The sequence below is a fragment of the Thermomyces dupontii genome (genome assembly GCF_041956625.1).
Source record: "Thermomyces dupontii strain NRRL 2155 unplaced genomic scaffold VTN31scaffold_6, whole genome shotgun sequence".
NCBI lineage: Eukaryota > Fungi > Ascomycota > Eurotiomycetes > Eurotiales > Trichocomaceae > Thermomyces > Thermomyces dupontii.
In genome coordinates, this window is record NW_027192312.1 from 678,725 (window position 1) to 699,508 (window position 20,784).

The following is a 20,784-nucleotide window of genomic DNA, read 5'->3' on the forward strand; positions in this document are numbered from 1 at the left end:
ATTTGACCTCTGCCGATACAGTTAACTAAGTTATACGGAGTAAGCAGCTAAACAAACGAATCCAATCCGATCCCCCGCGAATCTTGATTGAAACGATCGTTGCTTGTCATGGACTCATTGGAGACTTGAAGGTTGATCATGCCAGTTTCTCAAAATTGAGTCTTGGAGGCTCTGCATGCTGTGAGATTACTGGTCCGCAATGGACCAATCATAATATTCGCATGTGTCATAGCCAATCATATGAAAGAATCGTCATGACGTAAGCCCAACTTATCCAAAACCGCCGGCCATTCATCCCATCTGGGCAAATGAGTCTTTATCCGTCCTGCTTCTATTTCCAAACCGACCAATCCGGAAGCCGGTCACGCCATTTAAGGTACGAAATGTGACTCAAGGACTGCCGGATTGGGTTAGCCGGAAAAATGCTTGACTGAGCCAGTCGATCTACCTTGAGTTACTCAACTTTGCCAAACTCAAAGCGTGTTCCGCGGCGCCGCTGACGTGGTCGAGAGGGCGTTTGGGATAGCCTACTTGCAGGTGAACAAAGTGTGATTCTGCCTGCGCCGGCATCGGCGGGCTGTTTTGTGTGTGGGATGTGCGGAGCCTGGCATTGAAGAGCAAACAAGGAGCGGGTATGAGAGTGGTATGGTATGTAATGTAAAGTAATATTACCCGTGCCGTCACTTTGACTTGTGAGAATCAAGGCATTGAAGTATGGGGCAGAAACGGACATTGGATCAATCAAAGAGTCAAAGAACTCAAAACTCTGAGGAATCATGGCTCCGCTGCTGGAGGTTCTACATGTCCAGATCGAGTAGGCGACTGTATGTCTGCCCACAATTGACAATGCACTCTCACATCCAATACTGACATACATATCCATACTCCGTACATCACTTCTGCTCCCGCCATCCGAACCCCGCACTATGAATAGACCGGGTAATCAGATTATCAGACCATCTGTTAATCTGGATAAATCATAAACCGCCTAACTAACCGCTGCAAGTCTGCAAGGGCCAAAAAAACCGAGAAAAAAAAAAAAAAAGCTGTTCCAGCATGCAACCTGAAGCAAAGCTTGGCTCCCGCTGGTGGAGACCCCGATCGGTTGTGACATTACAGGTATTGTAATTACCAAACTTCCAGCACGGATTCTTCATTCTTCCGCCTCAAAAACTGCCACCGCCGTCACGAAGTTCACCACCTGTCTGAGTCTGTCCGGGCCTCATGCTCACTGTTTTTTTTTGCATCTAGTTTTGCTGAATATATTCCTACCCACTCGACAAATACGTACAGTCCCCTTCGAGTGCCTCCGCCAACTGGATTGTGCGCATTTGCTGGTTGAACGCCGATTCCCAGCCCCCTCGACTCTCCGCCGAATTGCCTCACATTCGCTCTCCTCTGTCGATTCTGAGCCCTGCCTGGTCCCGGGTCGTTGGCGGTGTGTGCCAAGCGGACTTGGAACTGGGCCTCTAACCATCCGCGTGCCCTCGTCCATGCCACGCTCATCGGCTGCGGCTCGGAGAGGTCACCACGGTAGCAGCCATCGCCACGAGAACGGTTCCGCCGTCAATGGGCACCGCCGCGTCAACAAGCAAAAGTCAAATGGCCATCTGAACGGGAATGCTGTCAACGGCGCCGCCGCCGCTGCGTCCTGCACCTCTGCCTCGCACGTCCCCGCTTCCGATCTCGTGTCCAACAAACCGAACGGCGATGCGGCCAAGGTCGACGGCTTCGCGCATGACTGCGACGATATGACCTGCAGCGACGTTCTGGGCAGCCCCAGCGCATCCAAGGCGGCGTCGTCCGGCAAGCGGGCCGCCGCGCATCAATCGTCGTCGGTCAATGCCTTTGCCCTCGCCTCGACCATCCTCAAGTCGTGCCCCATGTACGACACCGTCGCCATCTTGATTTTCCTGCTGCAGCTGCCGCCCATGGTCTTGACGCTGGTCCAGTTCCTGTTTGCCTCGCTGACGTTCCTGCCGCCCAGCGGGGGTTCCGCGGCGTCCTCGCTGACATCCAACTTTGACATCTTTCAGGGCCCCGCCGGTACGCCGTCGTTTGGAACCATGCTCGCCATGGACGGATTTTGCTTGCTGCTATGGGGGTTGTTTATGTGGACGTGGGCGCAGAACTTTGCCCTCGACCTCGCGCACGTGCAGGTGGCCATCACCCTGGGCGGCGACGCCGCGGGCAAGAACAGCAGTGTGAACGCACTGTGTGTGGGTATCGTTTTGTTCCTGCACATCGTTCGCAGTAAAGGTGTCCAGGATTTTGTCTTGCATCATCTGGTCTCGTCTAAGCTGGTCAGTCCCGATCTGCTCGCCCGTTGGATGCGCTATGTGCCGCCAGAATTGCGCCGGTCAGACCCTCCCCAGTCGCCGAGTTGGCTCCGGAGCATACTCGCCGTCCACATTTTGGCGCAAGCTGGCACCGCGATGGCCCGTCGGTCCATGGCACGCAACCGGTCTCCGCAGCCGTCGCGCTCCGGCAGGCGGATCGACGCGGAGGCGTCCGCGGGATCGGGCCAGTTTGATTCTGCCGTGGAATCGGCCGCCAGCGCCAACTCGGTTCTGGGTGTCGACGGGCCACTTGGGCCTGCCACCTCCAAAGAGAGCCGAGCGCAGCTTGCCAAGCGACGGAGACGGCAGGCCAACCAGGTCCGTAGCAGACAGCCGTTCTGGGCGGCGCTGGCCAGCACCAAAGTCACCGTCATGCGCGAGTACGAGCATTCGAGAGCACTCTCGAAAACTACTCGGGGGCTTCCAATGACCGAAGATGATTTACAAGGCATCACCCTGGACGATGGGTTGATATGGATCACACATGTGGACAGCTCGACTATCAAGTTTGCCGCGGGCGACTTTGCGATGATGGATGATGGGACTACGGCGGCCGACGGTGAAGACGGCCGATGTGGGAATGAACCGGCAGAGCCGTTCTACGTGTGTGTCAACGGGGCTCTCTGGGCCACGGCCACGATCCGCCGGGTATCTGACGGACCGTCGGGTTCGAGTGCGGTTCAATGGAGGGGGGAGATTTCAGGGCTTGCTCCAAACTGTGCATATACGTGCTCGTTTGTACGGAGTGATACCGATGAGGTGTTTTGCTCCGTGACTGTGAAGACTCCGGCTGCTCCCGATGACGATCACGGTATGTTTCCGTTTTCCGTTGATTTTCCATGGAGTTCTCAAAACTTACTTTGTTGTAGCTACTACTGGCTCTGTTTCCACGCCGCCACGACCATTGCACCGACCATCGTCTCCGACGTCGACTCTCAGGAACTCCATCGTCAACGCCGAAGCGAAGCTGCAGGAAAAGCGCAGTCGCTTAAAGAAGGCCAGGAGCGACCATAAGGTGGCGATCTCGCGGGTGCGCAAGGAACTGGACGCCTACAACCACCGGTTGAACAGCGGCAACGACGAGAACCGGCAAAAGCAGCGCTACCTGCAACTGGAGCGCAACATCCGACAGACCGAAGAGGCGACGGCCGCGCTTGACTCCCAGCTGGACAACCTGGAGAACGTGCCCGACGAGGAGTTGGAGCAGTGGCGGGTGCAGCGGGCAGAGTTTGACCGGGAGATGGAGCAGCTGAAGACGGCCAAGGAGGAGCTGATGGCGGCACGGGCCGCGGCAGCGCGGGAGGTTGCGTCGCTGGACTCGGAACTGGCGTCTGCAATACAGAAGCGAGAGCGGCTGCAGAGCCGGCGCACTCGGCTGAACGAGCAGTATGAGCGCATCGTGTCGGCGAACGCGCAGGGCCTCAACGAGCGGGAGCGGCGCGCGGCGGAGCAGTTTGCGCGCGAGCAGGACCAGGCCAAGATCGAGGCCAGTTTCAACGAGCAGATGGCCAGCATCTCGCGGTCGGTGCAGGACTACCAGATGCGCACGGCACAGCTGTGGCAGCAGGCGTCGGCCATTGAACAGGCGCTGCAGCAGCAACAGCAGCAACAACACCAACAACTCCTCGAGGCAAGCCCACTGCCGGAGAACCATTTGCCGACCACTCTGGCAGGGGATTCGCCCAACAACATGACCATCACCCCCGGTTCTGGCCGCTCGATCCTCGGCGCGAGCCTGTCCGGACTCCGCTCTTCCAGCCCTCTTCAGGCAACATCATCGCCTGTCACCAGCGCCACCGCCAGCCCGATGCAGGCCACGCTGCAGCATCAGCAGCTCCACTCGTCGCCGCGGCTCAGCGTGGCGTCGTACTACGGGTACCGCGACCGCTCATCGTCGAACCGGTCGGCGCGCAGCAGCATGTACTCGTATACGGAGCAGCAAGCTGACCACCAGGGAGAGTCGGGTGCGCCGCGGCGCAGCTCCATGTCCGACGGCGGCAAAGGTGGCCATGTCAGTCCGACGTACGGGCCGATTGGCAGTCCATTCACCCGGACGGGCAGTCGCGCGGGAAGCCGCGCGGGGAGTCGCGCAGGGAGTCGGGCGAGTGGGAGCGGCAGTGGCAGCGGGAGTGGAAGTGGAAGTGGGAGTCCCAAGTCCATGCGCGTAGAGGGCCCGTCGAGCTCGGGCACACAGGACATGTAGTACAGATGAACAGGGTGTACCTAGTAAAAGAGCAATGCAAATACCATCTATTTATACAACACATCCATATAATATATACTATTAGTATACATCGACCTCTCATCCATAAGATAGATGATATTTAGATCTCCTCCCCAACCCGCCAAAACCTTGTATCCCCATATATCAAAGAAAACTCCCTCGCCGGATCCTTGACATCTTTCTCAAGCGAAGTTCCCGAGGGGGACTGCACCACGCGCCGCACCGACGCCAACACGACGGTATGATCCAGCACATCCACCGAATGCCGTGGAAGATACTCACAATCGAGGACAAAACAAAACACATCCTCCTCTTTCTCCGTTTGTTCCCCACGAACCCGTAACCGCGGGAGCGTCACCACCCCCGTCCCTTGATCAACAACCGACGGTGACGGTGACTCGACGGGCATATCCTCATACCCAAACACCAACGGGGCATCCTCACCGCGCGGATCGGAACCGGAGCCCGAGCCCGAACTCAGAAGAGAGGCGAGGACGTGCTGATTGCCCCGGGCAAACGCCCTCGCGAGCCTCGTTGCCCGTGGCGAACACCCCAACAGATGCACGAGAAACCGTCCCGAAGCGCGCAGCGCGTCGAGGGTTTCTGAGGGCCGGCGCGCGTTGAAGGAGATGATGAGTGGATGTGGTGGGGAGAGGGTGACGGTGTTGAAGGAGGATATTGTCATGCCTCGCGCGTTGCTCCCGGTGGATGAGGATGATGATGATGATGATGGGGTAGGGAAGGAGGCGGTGACGATGGCGACAGGGTGAGGAACTCGGCGCATGAGAAGGCGGAGGGTGGTCGCGAGGTCGGTATCATCGTTGTTGTTGTTGATGTTGATGTTGTTCCTCTTGGTTGAGTAGGTGCGTCGTCGGAGGCAATCAATGCAGATGGGGTTGGAGTAATAGTGATAGTGTCGTGGTCCTGGTGTAAAATCATTTAGCTTTCGACCCTGAGTATGAAGGAGGAGAAGAAATTTTTAGTAGTCATGTATGTACTTGTTCTTGCTGCACGCCAGATCCAGCTCCAGCTCGAGAAGAAACTCGTTGTCGCGGGCTTCATCACTGCGTATTCGCTGGTTCCGGCTTTCAATGGCTGTAGTTCTCAAGTCGGCAGACTCGCCCGTCTGCATCCTGCTAATCCGCGATTTCCCGTCTTCGTGCTTCTCACCGCAATGGCTGGAAATTTTACCAGCATCAACTTCAGCTTTTCCTGTTGGATGACCGACTTGCAGAAAGGCTTATCGAACGTAAATTACCTGCCTGATTAGACTTAAGTTCATTGACTGCGGAAGATTGAATAATCCCCAGCCAAATCACGTGCTAACCGAAGTAGGTTAGTCAGGTCCAGATTTCAGTCCAGCAAGCTGCAAAACTTCGATGTCCAACGCCATGAACGAGCAGACCACGGCCGAATTCAACGCGAGCATTTGCAATTGATCAGAAATCATACCTCTCACAATGTCGGCGTCAATATCTCTATCCTTTCGTCGAGCATCTTTACCATCATCCCACTCCGCAACAACAACAACAACAAGTACCAGCTACATCTGCCAACAATGCCGACACGCAACACTCCTCCGTCGCCCCAAACGCCCTTACACCTTCACGCAACTCGTGACGCTATCTGACGGAAGTACCTTTTTGCACCGCACGACGTCGCCGGCGCCCATCTATCGATCCACGCGCGACGTGCGCAATTCGCTGCTCTGGAACCCGACGAGTAGCAAGTTGATGAATGTCGAGGATGATGAGGCGGGCAGATTGCGGGCGTTCCGAGAGCGGTTTGGTCGGAGTTGGGATGCTGTTCCTACGGCCGGTGCTGCTGCTGCGGAGAGTTCCAAGGAGGCGAAGGACATGATTGCGGAGGATGAGGAGCAGGCGAGGATTGAACGCGAGGTGCAGGAGGAGGAGGATAATTTGTTGGATTTGATCAGTTCGTTTGGGCAGGAAAACCAGGGAGGCTCGTCGGGGAAGAAGAAGAAATGATTTCGATTTGATTTTGATTTCGAATGTGTGTGTGTGTGTCATTTGGGGATACGAGAGGATTTCTTTTTGTCGTTCCTGTATTATACCGTAACCAAGGAAATGTTATACTAAAGCGCTATCATACATCAAAGCCATCCCATTCATTCATTCGCTTGTTGTTCCGTAGCGGTCTGTTCCGTTGTTGCAGCCTCGCCGGAGCTGCTCGCCGTGCTCGGCTTCGGCGGCGGATATAGCGGGTTGCCCTCCTCACCGGCATCGAGCTGCAGCAGGAATGTCTCCCACAGTTCAATCAACTATATCATCATCAGCACCGACCATTGCTTCAGAGAGAGAAGGGAATTACCTCCTTCTGCGCCTCAACCGCGCTCTCCAGGAACGTTTCCACGCCCGACTTGAAATCCTCCACCTTCTCCCGCTCAAACCGCTCCAGCTCGTTGCGCATCAGCCGCCCCATGTCCTCGAACAGCAGCCGGGACTGGTGCACTTTGCGCTCCGCGTCCGCCACGTCCGCGTTGATCTGGTTCAGCCGGTCCTGCTGCGACTTGCCCTGCCGTAGCAGCTTCTCCTGTGTGTGCCGGCGCTTGCTGAGCTCCTGCTCCGCATTGTGCCAGCTATGGAATGCCTTTTGCCGCTGTGAAAACGCAGTCTTGATGCTGCCGATAAGCCGAATGTATTCTTCGATCGTGATGCCCAGCGTCAGCACGTCTTGCTGCGCCTGCCGCTCGTAAAGCTCGCGGATCCGCAGCTGCAGATCGGACAAGCCCTCGAGCGGGCCTGACAGCTGTGGCGACAACTCCACGGCTGCCAACGAGTGCAAGGAGGCAGAAAAGTCACCGGCAGCTTCCGCAAGGCTTTTGCGCTGGGCCACCACCGTGTCCACAGCTTTATGCAGAGCTTTCAATTGGTTCTCCAGCGCATCCAGGTAGATTCGCCGATCATGAAACCACTATTAAAAAGTCAGCTAGATCACCTCTTTAAGAACTTCAGATACCCACATCATCATGTTCAATGAATTTCCCCCCTCCTCCAACCGATATCCCGAGCGAACTCAGCATACCCTTGTTCTGGCCAAGGTCCGGCTCGCGGTTCTCCTTGTTCTTGATGTCTATGCTAAGCGAATCGCTTTCGAGAAACAATTTCAAATCGGCATCGTGCTGAAGAATCGGATGTGCTGCGATCTTGTTGAGCATGCGTTCCAGCGCTGCTCTCCGCGACTCGATAAAGTTCGCATCGAACCGACCGACGGCTTGTTTCTCCGGCGGCGGGGGGACAACAACACCCGGATTGTTGTTATGTAGTTGGTTATACAGCCATAAAAAGTCCCGGTATCGCCGGCCAACCTCGAATTCAGGCTGGCGATACGCTTTGGAAGTGGTCTACGTGCGTTAGCTTTGAATTCTACCCATCAGTGATCATCCGCTCACCTTCGTCCGGACCCGGTATACAATATGGCTACTGGTCAGATCGCCCACCTTGGTGGGATCCCCAACGGTGATATGAAACGTCGGCTTGGCCGCTTGTTCCACGCTGACGCTCGGTTGCGTCTGCCGCTTTGGAGCGTCGGCCGGCGGAGGTTGCACCGGCGGCGGGTTCTGGCCGCGCGGCGGTTCTTCAGTCAAGCTAACGGAATCCATCATGCTCACTGCGGTGCTGGAAGGCTGGGATACCGAAGAGGCCGGCCGCACACTGGGCTCGGGCTCCTTGGACGGAGGTAGCGGGGCATCCTCGGCGGCCGAGCTTTCCCCCAAAGGCCCCAGCGGATCGGTTGAATCATCTACGGCCTCGAGCTTGGTGACCTGCGCGCTGACTTTGCGCGGGCCCCTGGGTCCTCGCCGGACGGCCGATCGCGAGGTTGTCGGTGCATTGTCGTGTGTTGCCGGCTGGCTAGGTGCCGCAGCGGGCTCGGAGGACCCTACATTCAAAGCGTCAGCGCGGCGCGAAACGTACCACTCAACCCCGGCTCGAATTTACCATTGCGGTTCGCAGTATGCGACTGCGAGAGCTCATCTGTCGGCATGTGTCTTTAGTGACGATTGACCAACGGGACAGGCTCGAGGATGCACTTACCGCCCCACGGGGACTCTCCGGCGTCGAGATCCATCCTGACGGGGTGGAGCAAAGCAAGAAGCAATTGGTTCTAGCAATATACTATCTGCGCGGACGCGATGCAGCGTGGTAAGAGCGAGGAGATCGGGGGGTTGGCACTGGCCGCGCGGTCGGCCATTTGCCGATGCCTCAGGCAGCCACCACCTGCCAACTTCCTCTTCTGGAAACTAGTGGCTACGAGCTACGACTGTTGAGAAGTCTGCGAAGCCGACGACCATTCCCGGGGAATTCTCAGTAAGATTGTCTGCTATGCAATTGAAAGTGCATTGAACCCGAAACACCGCGAAAGATCTCTATTCCCATGTCCCATCATGATCTCATCGAGTCATCGACAGTCAACCACTTGTATGGATCAGATACGCTTTACTTCTTGACCCATGGCAGTCCCAGTTTGTGCATCTCGACCGCCAATTGGAATAGATAGTCCAGACTCTCGCACTGCGTTTTCGCTTTGGCAACGTCGTCACCCCAAACATAACTGGCATGGGTTAGCACGGGGACTGTGCGAGAAGCAAGAGCCAACTTACATTCCATGCCGGCGGACCAGGACCGCATAGGTATCTGGATTCTCCTCCATTGCCTTCTCAAGACTCCCTGTGAGATCTTCCTCAAACGCCGTGTTTTCAATGATGGGGATCCGCAGCGTGTCATGGTACCCGAGCATGCCCTTGCCTGGGCCCTTGGGAATGCCTTTGATTTGCTCAATGTTGCTGATCTCAAAGTACCCGCTCGGACCGAGCTCACGCTCGACGAGCAGCGTCACCAGAACGGCCCATTGCGAGTGTGTGTGAATGCAGCAGCCGGCGCCGCGGTCAAAGGCAGCCAGGAACAAAGGCGTGCAGGCCGAGGGCTTCAAGTCCTTGGGTTTGCGAATGTAGTTTCGCGCGGACGGAGGATACTTGGGGGTCGGATATTGCAGCACGAAGAGATCTTGGGGCTTGATCAGCTCCTTCTGAACCCCGGACGGGGCAATGTAGATGTGATCTCCGTGCCGAATGGAGGTCTGTCGATCCATTCAAACATTAGCACTAATCAAGCAAAAAGTTGACCCAGGATGGATGACGCACGCCGCCGCCGGTGCCGGTGACCCAACCCCAATTGTAGAATTTCCGGCAGAGCTCAGGAATCAGGTTTGAGGGGTGTTGAGGGTCATCGGACTGGACCAGATGGTCGTTATTGTCGCTGGATCCATTGGCCTCGACTTTGGAGACGTCCGTCATTCTTTTTTTTTTTTTTTTTTGCGCCGCCTCACGGAACCGGTGGTTTATTCTCCTAACGTCACTTGTAAAGGTTGGACTCCCATGAAGTATAAGCTCTGCGAAGGGTAGAATAAATCACTCCAAAATCTTGGGAAAATTCCTGGACTCAGTCGGCCGCGGGGCCGATGTCGCGATTTCGCCGTTCGGCCCTGCGATTGGATCATCTGCAACCCAGCTCCCGTTGGCAGGCAGAGTTCAGCATCATCCAGGACTCAATGATCTTATTACCAGCCAGCCAGCTGCACGCGTACATAGTACAAACAAGCAGAGCTGCTCAATTCATCTCTTGGTCATGGCATCCTCATGGCAGCAATTCCCCAATTGAGCTCGATTACCTAATCGTTCCGTTTTGGCGCAGTAGGTACAGAAAGAAAGTCCTAGAAAGAGCACCAACTTGGAGAGCAGTGTACTGTACCATATTGGGCCCCGGAACAGCGACGGAGCAGCGGCAAATCCAAATCCCGTCGGTTACAGTACAGTACTGTAGCTTGGAACTGTAGCAATTGGAGAATCAGACCACGTGCAATGAAGATAAACGCCCTCTACCAACCATTCCAACCAAATCCCGAGCAAACACGGCGTGGTCCGCCCGCATTGGTTGCAGTGGAAATTACGATATTATGTAATGCACCAAATTCCTATAATGAATAGAACTAGGCTAGGCTAAACCCTTTGTGTCTTAGCGCCTTGGCATCAGAGCAGCCCCAAACCGCCATTCAGAAAAGGCCACCTTTGTTGATTGGAAGCTTCGCCATATAAATCGCCCTGCGGTCGGTCTTCCACCAACTCCTTGAAAAGTACTTCCACCCGTGCTGCCTGTTGCTGCTGTGTCCGGTACTTCTCCCACTGCCTTCTTCTCTGCCTCGCCCGGGGCCATTGCAAAGCGGATATTTGGTCGGCTGAGCCTCCGTGGTTGTCGCAATGCGTCTCAATGCTGCTCTGGCATCGGCCTTGCTCTCGTCGGCCACGCTGATGGGCTATGCCCGTGCCGGCGAGGCCGAGGGAAGCTCCACCGCCGATGCCTCGTCGACGTCAGACGTTGAGCGTCCGACCTTCACGGTCTGTCCAAGGTCCCCCAATGGAGCTATGCGGAGCTTCTTGCTGACATGCAAATCGATCAACAGCCCACCGAAATCAAGGCGCCGTTCCTGGAACAGTTCACAGATGACTGGGAGCAGCGATGGGTTCCATCCCGCGCAAAGAAGCAGGTCAATGAGGGGGACGAGGACTGGGCCTACGTGGGCCGCTGGGCGGTGGAGGAGCCCACCACCCTGAAGGGCATTGAGGGGGACAAGGGTCTTGTGCTCAAGGATGTCGCTGCCCACCATGCCATCTCGGCCAAGTTCCCCAAGAAGCTGGACAACAAGGGCAAGACTCTTGTTGTGCAGTATGAAGTGAAGCTGCAGAGTGAGTCATTGATCACAGTCCAGCGAACTGCGGAAGTCCCTCGCTGACATCAGCTCTTGCCAGACTATCTCGTTTGCGGCGGTGCCTATCTTAAGCTCCTCCAGGATAACAAGAAGTTCAAGCCGGAGGAGTTCTCCAACGCGTCGCCGTACGTCATCATGTTTGGTCCTGACAAGTGCGGCACCACCAACAAGGTACGAACATCGAGCCCAGGTAGAATAACCACAGCTAATAATCCAATAGGTTCACTTCATTTTCCGTCACAAGAACCCCAAGACCGGCGAGTACGAGGAGAAGCACCTCAACTACCCCCCTGCTCCTCGTACTGACAAGCTCTCGCATCTCTACACCCTCATCGTTAAGCCGGACCAGACTTTTGAGATCCTGATCGACGGTGCTCACGCCCGCAATGGAAGCCTTTTGGATAGCTTCACGCCCCCAGTCAACCCGCCCAAGGAGATTGACGACCCCAAGGACAAGAAGCCGGATGACTGGGTTGATGAGCCCAAGATTCCCGACCCGAACGCTGTCAAGCCAGACGACTGGGATGAAGATGCGCCGTATGAGATTCCGGATGAGGATGCCGTCAAGCCGGATGACTGGCTGGATGATGAGCCAACAATGATCCCCGATCCGGAGGCGGAGAAGCCCGAAGACTGGGACGATGAGGAGGATGGCGACTGGATTCCTCCCATGATCCCGAACCCCAAGTGCAGCGAGGTGTCTGGCTGTGGCGAGTGGACTCGTCCGATGAAGAAGAACCCGAACTACAAGGGCAAATGGACTCCGCCGTTGATTGACAACCCCGACTACAAGGGCCCTTGGGCTCCTCGCAAGATCCCGAACCCGAACTACTTCGAGGACAGGACCCCGGCCAACTTTGAGCCCATTGGCGCCGTTGGTTTCGAGCTCTGGACCATGCAGAACGACATCCTGTTTGACAACATCTACATTGGTCACTCGATTGAGGACGCCGAGGCCCTCCGCAAGGAGACTTTTGAGGTCAAGAAGCGTCTCGAGGAGGCCGCGGAGGAGGCGCAGCGGAAGAAGGCGGAGGAGGAGCTCGAGAAGGACCAGCTCTCCTTCAAGAAAGACCCCGTCGCGTATGTCCGTCTGAAGGTTGACACGTTCGTCTCTATCGTCAAGGAGGATCCTGTTGAGGCCTTCAAGGCTGTCCCAGAGGTTTCTGCCGCTCTGGGTGCTGTCCTGTTGACCACAATCCTGGTCCTTGTTGGCGCGATTGCCTCCGGCGGCTCGTCCTCCAAGGCGGCTAAGAAGGGCAAGGCCGCCGCGGGCTCTGCCAAAGAGAAGGCCGCCGAGGCCACCAGCTCCTCGACGGATGCTGGTAAGGGCGCCACCAAGCGCAACACCAAGTCTTCCGAGTAAGGTACTCTTCACATTCATGCATTGGGAGAGTTGTACTTGACATGGCTGGTATTTTTATGCACGGGATCAGTTTTAAGAAAAGTGTAAAAGTAAATTTATCAGGGGCAGCTGCCCTGTCTATTGATGGTGAGGCGTTAGCGTTAGGTTTATGAATCAATGATTTTGTTGTTTATCAACCTTTCTCTATTCATCTCAACTTGATTCCGATAGACTGATGTCCGGTCCCTGGGGCTTCCCCAGATCCGAGATTAAGCGACGTCCAGATCACGTGATAAGAACCACCTGGAAATCACGTGGCTTCCCCCCGGATAAAGGCCCAAGCTTATCGGTCTTCGGCGATTTGAGCCAATCAGAAGCGACTTCGGCATCGGAAAGCGCTCCGGTGGTTGCTTGGGGATTTCGGCCGTGTCCGTTGTATATCAGGTTCACGGTCCGACGACTCTTGTACATCTTATATCTCCAACAAAGACCTGCGAGGTGAGCAATTGACTCCTCTAGAGTAATCCTCATTGTGTCTTTGTGCCGCTTACAATGGCCGCTCGACGAACTCTTTCGCGGGGAATCCCCGCGTTGCACAGGTCTATGGCCCGGCCTCTGGCCTCGGTGGCGAGCCCGATGAGCTCGCGGCTCGCCGCCTCGCGCAAACTGCATGCTACACCAAGCCTGATGCGCGTGCCGGCGACGACAACGGCCGCCACGACGGCCACCGACTATCCCAAGTCACACGCGCGGATCGAGAATCCAATCGACACGGCGAACTTCCTGGACAACGAGTTCGTGCCGTCCAAAGCAACCACTTGGATCGACCTGCACGATCCGGCGACGAACCAGCTGGTGACGCGGGTGCCGCAGAGCACGGATGAGGAGCTGCGGGCCGCGGTGGATTCGGCCCAGAGGGCGTTCCCGGCGTGGCGGGCGACCAGCATTATCAGCCGACAGCAGATCCTGTTCAGGTTTGTGCAACTGATCCGTGAGCACTGGGACCGGCTGGCGGCGTCGATTACCCTGGAGCAGGGCAAGACGTTTGCGGATGCCAAGGGTGATGTGCTCCGTGGATTGCAGGTCGCCGAGACGGCGTGCGGCATCACAACGCAGATCACCGGTGAGGTGCTGGAGGTGGCCAAGGATATGGAGACGCGGAGCTACCGCGAGCCGTTGGGTGTGGTTGCGGCGATTTGCCCGTTCAGTATGTCTATTCTCTCAAGGCTGCATGTGTTGAGAGGATACTAACATCGATCTTCAGACTTCCCCGCAATGATCCCTCTGTGGTGCATTCCCATTGCGACGGTCACTGGCAACACCATGGTCCTGAAGCCGTCCGAGCGTGACCCTGGTGCGGCCATGATTCTGGCCGAGCTCGCTCGCGAGGCTGGCTTCCCTCCGGGCGTGCTTAACATCGTGCACGGATCCCGCCGGACGGTGGACTTTATCATTGACGAGCCGCGCATCAAGGCCATCAGCTTTGTCGGCGGCAACAAGGCCGGCGAGTACATCTACGCGCGTGGCTCGGCCAACGGAAAGCGAGTGCAGGCGAACCTCGGTGCCAAGAACCACGCGGCGGTGCTGCCGGACTGCAACAAGAACCACGCGCTCAACGCCATCGTCGGCGCGGCGTTCGGCGCCGCGGGCCAACGGTGCATGGCTCTGAGCACGCTGGTGCTCGTCGGCGAGACCAAGGAGTGGCTGCCGGAGCTGGCGGAGCGGGCCAAGAAGCTCAACGTCAATGGCGGCTTCGAGGAGGGTGCTGATCTCGGCCCGGTCATCAGCCCGGAGAGCAAGAAGCGTATCGAGGACATCATCGCCAGCGCCGAGAAGGAGGGCGCCACAATCCTGCTCGATGGACGAGGGTATAAGCCGGAGAAGTATCCGAACGGCAACTTTGTAAGTCCCCCCCTGCTGACCCGATTCGACGAGGAAATATATTGATTTTGATTGTAGATTGCCCCCACGATCATCACCAACGTCACCCCCGACATGACCTGCTACAAGGAGGAAATCTTCGGCCCCGTGTTGGTGTGCCTCAACGTCGACACGCTCGAGGACGCTATCGCGCTGATCAATCGCAACGAGTACGGCAACGGCGCCGCCATCTTCACGCGCTCGGGTGCCAACGCCGCCCGCTTCCAGAAGGACATTGAGGCGGGTCAGATCGGTCTCAACGTGCCGATCCCGGTGCCGTTGCCTATGTTCTCGTTCACGGGCAACAAGAAGAGTATCGCCGGCGGCGGCGCCAACACTTTCTACGGCAAGCCGGGCTTGCAGTTCTACACGCAGCAGAAGACCGTGACGAGTCTGTGGCGGGCCGAGGATGTGACACATAGCAAGGCTAGCGTTGTGATGCCTACGATGCGATAGTTCGTATTTTTTTTTTTTTTTTTCTTTTATGGGACGTTTTTCGATTGTCGGTTTCTCTTCATGTCATGTAGTTAGCTGGGATAAGGAAAGTTTTCGTTATTCATGGTTCGGACGTAAATCCCTCTATTCCAGTCCCCTGTGGCAAAGCGAGGAGAGCGAGGATAGGACGCATTGCGAGTGTTGCAGTGCCTACAAAGCGATAATCAGATTTCTCGGTATTCTCATTAAGCAATGCAGGAATAATCGATAATCCTTGCATCTTGTAGTTGGAAAAGTTTTTTATCACTTCATGGTTCAAGAATGATTATACACCAGTCTGGCCAGCTGGTACTTGTCACCCTTTGCAACAACGACACGACGGGTATGACGACGTTCACCATTGACCAACTCGAAACCCCAAACCTGGAGATTTGTCAATATCATCACGGCTTTTCAAGACTTAACTATGTAAAAAGAAAAACATACCTGCTCCGCAGTCCATCCCGAATCCTGACTCCTCACAAAGTTCTGCAACCACAAACCCTGGCCCTCCGCAGCGGCACTACCGGCAGTCACCGCATCGAGATCGTTAGGGTCCTCGACCAGGAAGCCATCGACCTCAGTACCGTCCCCGAGGATCTCCCCGCGGAGGAATCGTGCAATCTTCTCATCCTTGACTTCCGTCTGCACCTCGAGAGCGGGCCGAACCTTCCCTCCATCCGACGCCGACCCCCGCACGAAGCGGCTCTGCCCGACCACATTTCCAAAGACATGGTCACTGTGCGGCCGGTTTTTCCAGTCCAGCACTCGGCGCTCCGTCGTCCCCTTGATTCCGCCGGTGACGGTCTGATCAATGTCAATGCGGCGGACTTGCTTGTTGGCGTCCTCCGCCTCCGGAGGAGCACCGGTATATTCTTTGATTTGCAGCGTGATCGTCGCGTAGCTGAGTGCCTTGCGGGTAAGCCAGCTTACGCCTTGCAGGACGAACAAGGGTTCGACATCACTGGAGTAGTTCGAGAAGGTTTTGTCCTTGCTTGCGGTTTAGTACACTGCTTGTGGTAGTATTCTTGAAAGAACGGGTATAAAAGGAAAACATAGCAATTACCATGACAAAGGTCCCGTTGAGGTTATCGATGGTGACTTCCGCTGGTGCCGCCATTTTGACTTCACGTTCTTTTCTTCCGATCTTTCAATGAAGTGAGGAGCACGAGAGCCCATGCAATGGTTAATGTGCCTGGCTAACTGACACAGTTATATTTGGACCCCTGGGCCCTGACGCATTGCAACATGGTGACTCTTGCGGGGAACCGAGGTTTGAACCGGGGATTTTGTGGAGTCAACACGTGCACGGAGCGAGCATTTCTCGTCGGCTGTCGGTAATAATAATAATAATAACATTCCAAATCTATAATCGGGCTCTGTCGGAGCCAATTGTGTTCAATACAACCTGAATATGTACAGTAGCAGTTGTATTCGCGATTTTCCCCCATGGGGTTGAATAATGCCGAAGTGCATGTGATTGAGAAGCACTGCAGTCAAACAGTGCAAACAGAGTCTTGGCATTGGCCTAAAAGCTGCCCTGCTTCGGTCCCTGCATTTCCGATCCATGTCAAGGAGGTACAGTATTATTGACTCGTTTATTCACTTGGGCCTACTCTATGCATATCACAATTTCTTTCTTTCTCGGCCGTGCCATGGCTTGGGCCCTTCTTAGGTCCTTACTCGTATACCATACTCGTAGCCAGGCTATCTCGTCTCCCATCAATACTCTACCCCAGTTACTAAGTTCCCTATGATGGAATCACAGTCTTGTCCTGAGCTCTTGAACCTGAGCATGCTAGATTGATGCGACATGCACGAGCGCGAATTCATTCTTAAAGGAGCCATCCTTTCTGGTTACTGATAGTGAATCGCTTGGAGATGGCTCTTTTTGGGAGGCCGTATGGACTATGGAGTACGAGTAGTCGAGTACATGTACTCCGTACATCCGCTGATAAGATCTCGGACCATCTGTTATTCCGGATACGTAGCAAGAACTACCTAAAGAGGACTAGCACAGATTTCATGAACCTTTGGTAACAGGCTTACAGCCCGATGCAGTAATTGAACAACACGCTGTCGAATCTCCCTGCTCATCGGCCAGGACGCATCATGTCTCTCAATAAGAAGTACGCCAACCTACCCGACCTGGTGTGTTGATTCATGTCCTTTTGCGAGTTCTTAGGACTGACCCATCCAGGACGTCGCGCCCGACGTCTACGAAACCCCCGACCTGACGGACGGCGGTTCGACCGTTCCAGTATGCCCTCTCTCTTCTACAAAGTAAAAGTCTCTCTGCTGATGTTACAAGACAACAACGGTCCGGACAAGCGATGACTCCGACGCCGAATCCAACCCGGACATTGACCGCGCCGGCCTCAATGCCGACCAGGCACGGATGCACTTCCTGCGCGCCAGCGTGAACGCGCGGGACGTCGACTTCTCGGACACCATTGCGACGAAGAGAAAGTCGTATCGAACGAGGACGCTGCGGACACGCCGTCGGATTGGCCGGGATGGTGGGGTTGAGGAGGTCGTTGTGGGGGACAGTGATGATGAGGATGAGGATCCGGAGGAGAGCTTTGCGCGGAAACTGGCTCGGCTGAGACGCGAGGCGGAGGAACTGAAGGAGGAGCTGGAAAGGCGGAAGAAGCAGCAGGATGGTAGTCAGGAGGGATGGAAGGATGAAGAAGGGGAAGATGATTCGCTAGAGGAGCTGAGTCGGACGCTGGATGCGCTGCGTGCGTCGGCCCGGGGGACGGGTACGGCTGCATCTTCGTACTCTGCCGAGGCGGCTCTCAAGAGGAAACTAGTAGCCGCAGAGGAGGGCAAAACAGATGTGGCGGAAAAGCGAGAAAAGAAAGAATCTGGTGCCGGGAAATCGACATCTTCCGCAGAGCCATCAGGGCTCCTCGCTCATGCGGCATCTTTTGACGAGCGTCTGTCCCTCATCGAGGCTGCAATGGGCATCTCCACCTCGTCGAATCCCTTTGTCACCTCCGCCGACGGCGAGCCGCCCCTGCGTCCCGTCCTGCCAACGTTGGAGCAACTCACCTCGCAGCTGACAGCGCTGTCCAGCACCCTCGGCGAGCCCGCCCCGGTATCAGCCGTGACAACCAGCGGCGCCATAACTGCCTCCACAGCTCCAACAACCTCCAACATCGAAACCCTCACCAGCCGCATCAAAAAACTCACCTCCGACGCCGACGCCCTCGCCGCAGCACGCAGCCGTGCTGCCGCCGAAGCACGACGCCAACAGGACGCCGCCGCGGCGGAAGCAGACCCAACACTCTCCTCCCCCCGCCCAGGCTCCTCCTCCTCCGCACAGCAACAACAGCAGGCCCTCCAACAACAACGCGACGAACAAACCTCCAAAATCCAGGCCCTCTACGCCACCTTACCCACCATCCAATCCCTGCACCCTTTACTGCCGAGTGTCCTCGAGAGACTTCGCTCGCTGCGTGCGCTGCACGCCGGCGCCGCGCAGGCCAGCGAGACGCTCGATGCGCTGGAAAAAGATCAGGCGGAAATGAGCAAGGAGATCGAGGCGTGGCGTGAAGGGCTCCGCGTCGTCGAAAACAAGATGAAGGAGAACGAGGAGGCGATGAAGAAGAATCTCGATGTCGTGGGGCCGTGGGTGAAGGAGTTGGAGGAGAGGGTTGCAAGGTTGGAGCAGCAGTAGTTTGACCGAGAATTGTTCGATAAAGGGAAAAAAAAAAGATGTATATGATGATACCCTGTTCTTGTTTTTTTTTTTTTTTTTTTTTTTTTCATCGAGAGAATAAAAGCACACATTATTAAAGAATTGATTAGATACTACTCGCAACCTTCCTTGCGCCGGAACCCAATGCTGCTGCCGCGAGTGGCACCCGGTTCTTGTTTTTCAGAATCCAAAGTTTCTCCTCCAGCGGGAGAACAACCCAGTACCCTCTCGTCAGGTACTTACGGAGAATATCCCTCGTGAACCGATACACCGCGCGGCCTTGCTCTCCAGCAATCGCCGCGATGGTATCCTCCAAGACACACCCCTCGGATTCGTCCACGTCCTGTCCCGGCCGCAGCAAGCGGACGCCCGCAAACGCGCGCGTGGAGTCGACAACCTCCCACTCCAAGCCGTCATCCTCGCCGTCCGGAAGCCAGTGCCGTTCGGCGATGATGTAGTCAAACGAGGACCGGGGCGGTGTGGACGAGGGACGCCGATGCGGTGGTACGGTGTCCGACTTGTCAAACGTCCAGGTCGTGTTGCCGAGGAATCGTGGTTGGGACATGAACAGCGTCGCGCCTGTCTGGCACGCGAGGTTCGACAGCTGCACTGAGATATGCGGCTGGGTACCCTCGGCTCGTTGCTGCAGGGTGCGCAGCGCGTGCCCGCCCGGGTAGTTTGCAACGGAGGGCAGGAGGAAGAGGGTCAGCGAGACGGCCAGGGTGGCCAGCACGCTCAGCGGGAGCACCGTCGTAGGGAGGGCCCGGAACGGGGCGGATTTGGCGCGGTGCGTCCACAAGTATCCGGCACCCAGGGCGGCCGTGGCTGTCAGTGGCGGGACGGCGTATACGATGAACCGCCACTCCTTATGCGGTAGGAAGCTATAGATGGCGATAAAAGCCACGGAGGGTGCGACAAGAGAGAGTGCAGGTGCGCGAACATAGACTAGCGCCGCCGGGATGCACACGAGATAGGTGCACGGGTTGAGCAGCAGCCGCGGCACGGCGGAGACGAAATAGTACCACCAGGGACTCACGCCCCACGCGGCGGATTCGCCTTCAATCACATTGAATACAAACGCCGTCAATTCCGGCCAGAGCGGGAACTGCTGGTAAAAGTACGAGTCCACGACCACAGTCGCCGTGAGGCCGACGGCCAAACCCACGATCCCCGCGGTGATCGTGTCCCAGACGCCGATGCGTCTGGTCAGTAGAAGATACAAGGTATGCGTGGCCAAGAAAAGGGCCAGTTCCGCGCGGAAGATCACCCCGGCGACGGTCAGCAGCGCCAGCGCCGTCTGACACCGTCGGCGGTGCGTCTCCGGGCTCGCCTTGGGCTCCGGCAGCAGAAGCTGTAGCGCCCACGTAGAGATTGCCAGCGGCAACGTATTCGCCAGCGGGCGTGAGGCATAGTACATGATATGGAACTGGCTGGCCTGGAACAGCAGGTACCAGTACGCCACGGGGCGGCCAAACGCGCGCTGCAGGCCCTTTGCATACGACAGCAGCGCGAATGCAGTAAACAGGCCGAGCACCGCTCGCACTATATATAGTACACGGTCAGCCGCCGCCCCAAGTCATCATCCCGGCAGCAGGGTGCGAGTGCCCACCTAGCAGCTGCCGATCAATGTTCTCATCCAGCCAAACCAACGGCTTGGCCACCGCTGCCAGGATCAAGGGACCGATAAACGATCTGGGGACAGGTCCCGGAAACCGGAAATGATCATACTGTGTTTGAAAGTGCTCGCGAACCGCGTCCGCGCTGAGCCGGGGTGACGGGATGCCGTAGGTGAGGAGGTCATGGACGGCGTCGATGGTCGGCGATTCCTCGATCTTGGTGTAGGGCGATGCGAGCAGATACAGCAAGATCAGCGCAGGAATCGTCGAGTATATCAGACACGCCAACAACTTCGACATTATCGTCGATCATGCGAAGCTTCTTTCCTTGATCTCATAGTCGTAAACAGTCGTAAATTGACCAGCCCTGTTTGTTGCCCTTG

General features: G+C 56.4%; 10 protein-coding genes across 10 annotated transcripts; 5 read left to right on the top strand and 5 right to left on the bottom strand.

Moving 5' to 3' along the window:
• Positions 1–1,493: 1,493 nt before the first annotated feature.
• Positions 1,494–4,542, top strand: VTN31DRAFT_6099 (uncharacterized protein; the record flags this gene model as incomplete). The annotated part of the gene is made up of 2 exons (XM_069406671.1): positions 1,494–3,150; positions 3,209–4,542. 2 exons carry the CDS (start codon positions 1,494–1,496, stop codon positions 4,540–4,542), a joined length of 2,991 nt encoding a protein of 996 aa, XP_069259181.1.
• A 121-nt stretch (positions 4,543–4,663) lies between these two features.
• VTN31DRAFT_6100 (uncharacterized protein) lies at positions 4,664–5,625 on the bottom strand (the record flags this gene model as incomplete). Its single annotated transcript, XM_069406674.1, has 2 exons — positions 4,664–5,487; positions 5,562–5,625. The coding sequence occupies 2 exons, from the start codon at positions 5,623–5,625 to the stop codon at positions 4,664–4,666; spliced, it is 888 nt and encodes a 295-aa protein (XP_069259182.1).
• A 398-nt stretch (positions 5,626–6,023) lies between these two features.
• Positions 6,024–6,551, top strand: VTN31DRAFT_6101 (mitochondrial 54S ribosomal protein bL31m; the record flags this gene model as incomplete). Its single annotated transcript, XM_069406675.1, has 1 exon — positions 6,024–6,551. One exon carries the CDS (start codon positions 6,024–6,026, stop codon positions 6,549–6,551), a length of 528 nt encoding a protein of 175 aa, XP_069259183.1.
• A 140-nt stretch (positions 6,552–6,691) lies between these two features.
• On the bottom strand, positions 6,692–8,652 carry VTN31DRAFT_6102 (uncharacterized protein; the record flags this gene model as incomplete). The annotated part of the gene is made up of 6 exons (XM_069406676.1): positions 6,692–6,844; positions 6,895–7,497; positions 7,547–7,927; positions 7,976–8,463; positions 8,523–8,558; positions 8,619–8,652. The coding sequence occupies 6 exons, from the start codon at positions 8,650–8,652 to the stop codon at positions 6,692–6,694; spliced, it is 1,695 nt and encodes a 564-aa protein (XP_069259184.1).
• A 368-nt stretch (positions 8,653–9,020) lies between these two features.
• Positions 9,021–9,877, bottom strand: VTN31DRAFT_6103 (uncharacterized protein; the record flags this gene model as incomplete). The annotated part of the gene is made up of 3 exons (XM_069406677.1): positions 9,021–9,135; positions 9,185–9,660; positions 9,725–9,877. The coding sequence occupies 3 exons, from the start codon at positions 9,875–9,877 to the stop codon at positions 9,021–9,023; spliced, it is 744 nt and encodes a 247-aa protein (XP_069259185.1).
• A 960-nt stretch (positions 9,878–10,837) lies between these two features.
• VTN31DRAFT_6104 (uncharacterized protein) lies at positions 10,838–12,709 on the top strand (the record flags this gene model as incomplete). Its single annotated transcript, XM_069406678.1, has 4 exons — positions 10,838–10,975; positions 11,041–11,323; positions 11,387–11,517; positions 11,567–12,709. 4 exons carry the CDS (start codon positions 10,838–10,840, stop codon positions 12,707–12,709), a joined length of 1,695 nt encoding a protein of 564 aa, XP_069259186.1.
• A 582-nt stretch (positions 12,710–13,291) lies between these two features.
• On the top strand, positions 13,292–15,064 carry VTN31DRAFT_6105 (uncharacterized protein; the record flags this gene model as incomplete). Its single annotated transcript, XM_069406679.1, has 3 exons — positions 13,292–13,895; positions 13,953–14,590; positions 14,648–15,064. The coding sequence occupies 3 exons, from the start codon at positions 13,292–13,294 to the stop codon at positions 15,062–15,064; spliced, it is 1,659 nt and encodes a 552-aa protein (XP_069259187.1).
• A 294-nt stretch (positions 15,065–15,358) lies between these two features.
• On the bottom strand, positions 15,359–16,202 carry VTN31DRAFT_6106 (uncharacterized protein; the record flags this gene model as incomplete). Its single annotated transcript, XM_069406680.1, has 3 exons — positions 15,359–15,466; positions 15,530–16,072; positions 16,149–16,202. The coding sequence occupies 3 exons, from the start codon at positions 16,200–16,202 to the stop codon at positions 15,359–15,361; spliced, it is 705 nt and encodes a 234-aa protein (XP_069259188.1).
• A 992-nt stretch (positions 16,203–17,194) lies between these two features.
• Positions 17,195–18,764, top strand: VTN31DRAFT_6107 (uncharacterized protein; the record flags this gene model as incomplete). The annotated part of the gene is made up of 3 exons (XM_069406681.1): positions 17,195–17,233; positions 17,283–17,342; positions 17,394–18,764. The coding sequence occupies 3 exons, from the start codon at positions 17,195–17,197 to the stop codon at positions 18,762–18,764; spliced, it is 1,470 nt and encodes a 489-aa protein (XP_069259189.1).
• A 127-nt stretch (positions 18,765–18,891) lies between these two features.
• Positions 18,892–20,701, bottom strand: VTN31DRAFT_6108 (uncharacterized protein; the record flags this gene model as incomplete). The annotated part of the gene is made up of 2 exons (XM_069406682.1): positions 18,892–20,327; positions 20,395–20,701. 2 exons carry the CDS (start codon positions 20,699–20,701, stop codon positions 18,892–18,894), a joined length of 1,743 nt encoding a protein of 580 aa, XP_069259190.1.
• Between the last annotated feature and the right edge of the window lie 83 nt (positions 20,702–20,784).